Source organism: Festucalex cinctus, chromosome 17 (genome assembly GCF_051991245.1).
Source record: "Festucalex cinctus isolate MCC-2025b chromosome 17, RoL_Fcin_1.0, whole genome shotgun sequence".
In the NCBI taxonomy this organism is placed as follows: Eukaryota; Metazoa; Chordata; class Actinopteri; order Syngnathiformes; family Syngnathidae; genus Festucalex; species Festucalex cinctus.
The window spans coordinates 6,533,350-6,540,988 of NC_135427.1; the positions used below are offsets into that span (position 1 = coordinate 6,533,350).

Here is a 7,639-nt window from a genome sequence, read left to right on the forward strand (position 1 = left end):
TATAGTAAGACTTTTTTTTCCGACAAAAAAATGACCATGTATAGTAAGGCTTTTTTTTCCGACAAAAAAACGACCATGTATAGTAAGGCTTTTTTTTCCGACAAAAAAACGACCATGTATAGTAAGGCTTTTTTTTCCGACATAAAAACGACCATGTATAGTAAGGCTTTTTTTTCCGTCAAAAAACGACCATGTATAGTAAGGCTTTTTTTTCCGACATAAAAACGACCATGTATAGTAAGGCTTTTTTTTCCGTCAAAAAAACGACCATGTATAGTAAGGCTTTTTTTTCTGACAAAAAAACGACCATGTATAGTAAGGCTTTTTTTTCCGACAAAAAAACGACCATGTATAGTAAGGCTTTTTTTTCTGACAAAAAAACGACCATGTATAGTAAGGCTTTTTTTTCCGTCAAAAAAACGACCATGTATAGTAAGGCTTTTTTTTCTGACAAAAAAAACGACCATGTATAGTAAGGCTTTTTTTTCCGACATAAAAACGACCATGTATAGTAAGGCTTTTTTTTCCGTCAAAAAAACGACCATGTATAGTAAGGCTTTTTTTTCCGACAAAAAAACGACCATGTATAGTAAGGCTTTTTTTTCCGACAAAAAAACGACCATGTATAGTAAGGCTTTTTTTTCTGACAAAAAAAACGACCATGTATAGTAAGGCTTTTTTTTCCGACAAAAAAACGACCATGTATAGTAAGGCTTTTTTTTCTGACAAAAAAACGACCATGTATAGTAAGGCTTTTTTTTCCGACAAAAAAACGACCATGTATAGTAAGCCTTTTTTTTCCGACAAAAAAACGACCATGTATAGTAAGGCTTTTTTTTTCGACATAAAAACGACCATGTATAGTAAGGCTTTTTTTTCCGAGAAAAAAAACGACCATGTATAGTAAGGCTTTTTTTTTCGACAAAAAAACGACCATGTATAGTAAGGCTTTTTTTTTCGACATAAAAACGACCATGTATAGTAAGGCTTTTTTTTCCGACAAAAAAACCGACCATGTATAGTAAGGCTTTTTTTTCCGACAAAAAAACGACCATGTATAGTAAGGCTTTTTTTTTCGACATAAAAACGACCATGTATAGTAAGGCTTTTTTTTCCGACAAAAAAACGACCATGTATAGTAAGGCTTTTGTTTCCGACAAAAAAACGACCATGTATAGTAAGGCTTTTTTTTCCGACAAAAAAACGACCATGTATAGTAAGGCTTTTTTTTCCGACGTAAAAACGACCATGTATAGTAAGGCTTTTTTTTCCGACAAAAAAACGACCATGTATAGTAAGGCTTTTTTTTCCGACAAAAAAACGACCATGTATAGTAAGGCTTTTTTTTCTGACAAAAAAAACGACCATGTATAGTAAGGCTTTTTTTTCCGACAAAAAAACGACCATGTATAGTAAGGCTTTTTTTTCCGACAAAAAAACGACCATGTATAGTAAGGCTTTTTTTTTCGACATAAAAACGACCATGTATAGTAAGACTTTTTTTTCCGACAAAAAAATGACCATGTATAGTAAGGCTTTTTTTTCCGACAAAAAAACGACCATGTATAGTAAGGCTTTTTTTTCCGACAAAAAAACGACCATGTATAGTAAGGCTTTTTTTTCCGACATAAAAACGACCATGTATAGTAAGGCTTTTTTTTCCGTCAAAAAACGACCATGTATAGTAAGGCTTTTTTTTCCGACATAAAAACGACCATGTATAGTAAGGCTTTTTTTTCCGTCAAAAAAACGACCATGTATAGTAAGGCTTTTTTTTCTGACAAAAAAACGACCATGTATAGTAAGGCTTTTTTTTCCGACAAAAAAACGACCATGTATAGTAAGGCTTTTTTTTCTGACAAAAAAACGACCATGTATAGTAAGGCTTTTTTTTCCGACAAAAAAACGACCATGTATAGTAAGGCTTTTTTTTTCGACATAAAAACGACCATGTATAGTAAGGCTTTTTTTTCCGAGAAAAAAAACGACCATGTATAGTAAGGCTTTTTTTTTCGACAAAAAAACGACCATGTATAGTAAGGCTTTTTTTTCCGACAAAAAAACGACCATGTATAGTAAGGCTTTTTTTTCCGACAAAAAAACGACCATGTATAGTAAGGCTTTTTTTTCCGACAAAAAAACGACCATGTATAGTAAGGCTTTTTTTTCCGACATAAAAACGACCATGTATAGTAAGGCTTTTTTTCCCGTCAAAAAAACGACCATGTATAGTAAGGCTTTTTTTTCCGACAAAAAAACGACCATGTATAGTAAGGCTTTTTTTTCCGACAAAAAAACGACCATGTATAGTAAGGCTTTTTTTTCCGACAAAAAAACGACCATGTATAGTAAGGCTTTTTTTTCCGACGTAAAAACGACCATGTATAGTAAGGCTTTTTTTTCCGACAAAAAAACGACCATGTATAGTAAGGCTTTTTTTTCCGACAAAAAAACGACCATGTATAGTAAGACTTTTTTTTCCGACAAAAAAATGACCATGTATAGTAAGGCTTTTTTTTCCGACAAAAAAACGACCATGTATAGTAAGGCTTTTTTTTCCGACAAAAAAACGACCATGTATAGTAAGGCTTTTTTTTCCGACATAAAAACGACCATGTATAGTAAGGCTTTTTTTTCCGTCAAAAAACGACCATGTATAGTAAGGCTTTTTTTTCCGACATAAAAACGACCATGTATAGTAAGGCTTTTTTTTCCGTCAAAAAAACGACCATGTATAGTAAGGCTTTTTTTTCTGACAAAAAAACGACCATGTATAGTAAGGCTTTTTTTTCCGACAAAAAAACGACCATGTATAGTAAGGCTTTTTTTTCTGACAAAAAAACGACCATGTATAGTAAGGCTTTTTTTTCCGACAAAAAAACGACCATGTATAGTAAGGCTTTTTTTTTCGACATAAAAACGACCATGTATAGTAAGGCTTTTTTTTCCGAGAAAAAAAACGACCATGTATAGTAAGGCTTTTTTTTTCGACAAAAAAACGACCATGTATAGTAAGGCTTTTTTTTCCGACAAAAAAACGACCATGTATAGTAAGGCTTTTTTTTCCGACAAAAAAACGACCATGTATAGTAAGGCTTTTTTTTCCGACAAAAAAACGACCATGTATAGTAAGGCTTTTTTTTCCGACATAAAAACGACCATGTATAGTAAGGCTTTTTTTCCCGTCAAAAAAACGACCATGTATAGTAAGGCTTTTTTTTCCGACAAAAAAACGACCATGTATAGTAAGGCTTTTTTTTCCGACAAAAAAACGACCATGTATAGTAAGGCTTTTTTTTCCGACAAAAAAACGACCATGTATAGTAAGGCTTTTTTTTCCGACGTAAAAACGACCATGTATAGTAAGGCTTTTTTTTCCGACAAAAAAACGACCATGTATAGTAAGGCTTTTTTTTCCGACAAAAAAACGACCATGTATAGTAAGGCTTTTTTTTCTGACAAAAAAAACGACCATGTATAGTAAGGCTTTTTTTTCCGACAAAAAAACGACCATGTATAGTAAGGCTTTTTTTTCCGACAAAAAAACGACCATGTATAGTAAGGCTTTTTTTTTCGACATAAAAACGACCATGTATAGTAAGACTTTTTTTTCCGACAAAAAAATGACCATGTATAGTAAGGCTTTTTTTTCCGACAAAAAAACGACCATGTATAGTAAGGCTTTTTTTTTCGACATAAAAACGACCATGTATAGTAAGGCTTTTTTTTCCGAGAAAAAAAACGACCATGTATAGTAAGGCTTTTTTTTTCGACAAAAAAACGACCATGTATAGTAAGGCTTTTTTTTCCGACAAAAAAACGACCATGTATAGTAAGGCTTTTTTTTCCGACAAAAAAACGACCATGTATAGTAAGGCTTTTTTTTCCGACAAAAAAACGACCATGTATAGTAAGGCTTTTTTTTCCGACATAAAAACGACCATGTATAGTAAGGCTTTTTTTCCCGTCAAAAAAACGACCATGTATAGTAAGGCTTTTTTTTCTGACAAAAAAACGACCATGTATAGTAAGGCTTTTTTTTTCGACAAAAAAACGACCATGTATAGTAAGGCTTTTTTTTCTGACAAAAAAAACGACCATGTATAGTAAGGCTTTTTTTTCTGACAAAAAAAAACGACCATGTATAGTAAGGCTTTTTTTTCCGACAAAAAAACGACCATGTATAGTAAGGCTTTTTTTTATTTTTTATTTATTTTATTAATAAAACCAAAACCAGTACAAATAAATGTATTGTTACATGTATTTAATCGGGTAATTGATTCATTAAAATGAGAACAAATTTTACACAATTTTTTGTTAACCCATTTACAAATGAGCCATTGAACCTAACATCAAATGCGGCCCTCGATCACAAAGAGGAGGAGCCAAGCGGAAGAGAGAAATAAATGTGTTGCATGTCAACAGTCGTTTTCGTGTCCTCATGAGAAGTGATGACGTCACCATTTAGCGCGCGCTTCATGTCAGTTGGCGTTTTTGTCCGTGGCTGCTCTCAAATGCGGCTGCTGCCTCCGCAGGGCCACGTGGAGTACCTGTTGAAATGGAAAGGATGGCCTCCAAAGTGAGTGGCAACGTTCAGTGATGTCATCTTACATTTTGGAAACAGGATTTGATTCGAAAAATTGTTTTTTCTTTCTTTCTAGGTACAGCACATGGGAACCCGAGGAACACATTCTAGATCAGTGTTTAGTCCAAGCGTATGAAGAGAAGTACGACTTGATGGATATTATGGGAGCGATTTGTTTATGTCACTTTTTGAGGGAGATATTCATCATTTTGTGAATCAGCTGTGTGAAGGCTTGTCACGATAGCAATTTTTTTTTTTATGACGATATATTTTCCCAGAAACTATCAGGATAAAGATACCTGCATAAAATGTTGCAAAAATTAGGGTTCCACATCTTTTTTTTTTTTTAAGAACAATTAACTTTTTTCCTCAATAATATTGAGCAGTGGTATTGGAATGTAGAACAATAAGTAAAATACTGTATTTTAGTTAGATTAAAAAACAACAACAACATACAATCATTTACTTGCAGAGGCTCTCCCGTATTCACTTTTTAATCGTGTGCTTGCCTTTTTCCTTAAGAGAGCAAAAAGATAGAACATTGGGTCACAGGAGGAAAAGATCCAAGGCCAAACGACTCCTGTTGCAGGTAAAATCGAATTTGTTTGTATTTTTGTTTTTTTTTAAAACTGCTAAGCGATATTTTCTAGTGATGTACAAGGCTCAAAATTACTTAGTTTTGCTAATCAAGGACTTCATTTGAGGAGCAACTTTCACATTTTAAAGAAGGTTAGCTTAGCATTTAGCATGGCTCCTCCCACTTTCCTCATCACTTTGTGACGATACTTGAAGTGTTGAATGACGACTGACTTTGGACAAGGTATTTAGCCGCGCTAGCTAGCTAGCTAGCTAGCTAGCGCGGCTAAATCTTGATCTCTGACTGTAATGATTCTCTTCTTGGTCTGGATTCAGAACACGGTGTACACGATGGACCTTCGCAGCGCTCACAAGACGGCAGACGTGCCCAAACCCCGCCTACGTCTCTCCCTGACCCGCTCCTTACCCCCGGAGGAGGACGACGAAGAGGATGAGGAGGAAGGAGAAGAAGAAGAAGAGGAGGAGGATGACGAGGAGGAGGATGAAGATGAGGACCCTTCCTATGTTGCCTGGAGGAGGTCATCCCAGTACAAGAGGCGGCCACGGAGAAGATGCTTAAACTCGAGGCTGGCGAGACCTGCAGAAGAGGTTTGGAAAAGCCTGAGAGAAGACGAGCAGGCGGACGAGGATATTGTTGAAGACGACGAGGAGGCAGCCGAGGATACGATAGAAACGAGTCCAGGTATGCTGATGACCAAATTGGTACCGCGGAGGAATAATACAAAGGTTATCCGTGTTTTGGCGTAGGTCAGACGAGGGCCGCCATTTGGAGCCCCGCCATTGGCCGAGACGAGCTCACGGCGGCCGAGGTGACCGAGACGATGTGGAGGCCCGACGTCGGGCCGGCGGCGGCGGCGGAGGTGACGGTCACCGACGTCACCATCAACGCTCTCACCGTGACGTTCCGAGAGGCGCGCGTGGCTCGCGGCTTCTTCCGAGCGTGGGGGTTGGAGGTTTGAGCGGGGTTTCGCAATAACGTCACCAATCCTTCCTCGAGGAGCTGAAATGCGGGCGGCTCAGACTGACTTTGTCCTCAGTGGAAAAGAAGATTAGTCGACGGGAGAAAGAGAATGAGACATTAACAAGCAGGCGTGGAAGACAATGTTTAGTATCGTCCTCCATGTTTGCACTTTTTCATGAAACTGCCGTTCACTGCGAAAACCTTTGTCGGCATCCAAACATGGAATATTTCAAACGGTACATTTTCAACTGGAACAATTCGATTTATGCTGTATTCGAGGATGGTTGGAAGTTGAATACATCGTTTTGTTTTTTGTTTTTGTTTTTCCCAGTTCCGACCTGAAAACATTCGAGGCGAAAGTAAACAACCAAAATGGCGGATAGTGGTAAATCGTTTTTTTTTAAATTTTGGTTATGAAAAGTAATCTTGACCTCCAGCAAACTTACCTTCTCGTAATTTTGCTTCATTTATTGTTTTAATCTTATTTCATAAGCATTCCATACAGTGCGGTCGTTCACTCACCGTATAATAATTTCATGCCGGTCACGTACGTTACGTAACGTGTTGTTGTGTCGAATATTTATGAATGAAGAAAGCGATCTACTTTTCTCGTTTCCCCGCCTCCACCTGGAGCCGTCACGGTCTGTGTTTCCAAAGGGGAAACCATTTGCAGAGTGACGTCACTCGTCGGTCGGTGAAGTCGAGGTGCTTCGCAAGTGGAATTTCCGAGTTCAAGGGGGCGTTCCCGAACACACTTCCTGGTTTGAACTCGGAAATGTCAAGTTTTCCGACCATCCTCGAATGCAGCATTTAGAACCGGTATTTCCAACTGCTAGTTAGTAGGAGCTGTTGTACTATACTTGCACCATAGTAATCACGTACTCAGTACTACAAAAAATACAACAATGCGGCAGTTAAAGTATTCAAAAGGCAAACAGCTCATCCGTTGTTTAGCCAACACGTTTTAATCTCCGTGTATTTTTGAAGTGTCGATTATTGTAGCAATGTGGGTACAAGCAGGCCTTGTGCTGGAAACAAGTGTGATGAGATTTGAAAACACTACATTGTGATATAAGGTGAGCAATTTATTATGGGGGGGGGGGGGGGGGGGGGGGGATCTGGAATCAAGTGAGGATGATCAACAGACGGGAATGCAAGTGCCTCGTTTCATCTTTTTTTGTTTTAAAACAACTACGAGTAATGATGTTAACGCAGGGGAAGCATGTTTGTAGTCTTTATTTTTCTATATTGAACTGAATGTATATTTATTATTTTGAGGCCATACCTGTGAATTGTCGCTACCAATAACTCCCCTCCAGTCCCTTATTTGCACTTTGTGATGTTAAACCTGCACATGATCTACTGCTGCCTGGTCGATAACATTTGTCATCATGGAATAAATGTGGCTCGTGGTTGATATCATTTTTGTTGAGTTTCATTTCATGACAAACTATTACTATATTAATTGTAATCATGCACACGTTTGACAAAAGAAC

General features: G+C 37.4%; 1 protein-coding gene across 3 annotated transcripts in view; it reads left to right on the forward strand.

The window, feature by feature from the left end:
- cbx7b (chromobox homolog 7b) overlaps window positions 1-7,242 on the forward strand; it is an 87,061-nt gene extending 79,819 nt beyond the window's left edge. Inside the window, exons 1-6 of one of the 3 annotated variants that reach the window (XM_077502201.1) lie at window positions 4,233-4,579; window positions 4,662-4,727; window positions 5,108-5,174; window positions 5,498-5,805; window positions 5,839-5,864; window positions 5,930-7,242. In XM_077502201.1, coding sequence (XP_077358327.1) covers window positions 4,452-4,579; window positions 4,662-4,727; window positions 5,108-5,174; window positions 5,498-5,805; window positions 5,839-5,864; window positions 5,930-6,141 — 807 coding nt within the window. In that variant the 5' untranslated portion in view covers window positions 4,233-4,451 and the 3' untranslated portion in view covers window positions 6,142-7,242. Of the gene's footprint in view, window positions 1-4,232; window positions 4,580-4,661; window positions 4,728-5,107; window positions 5,175-5,497; window positions 5,865-5,929 lie in introns of those variants that run through there. The other 2 variants (XM_077502200.1, XM_077502199.1) reach the window with 2 other exon arrangements.
- The last annotated feature ends 397 nt before the right edge of the window (window positions 7,243-7,639 follow it).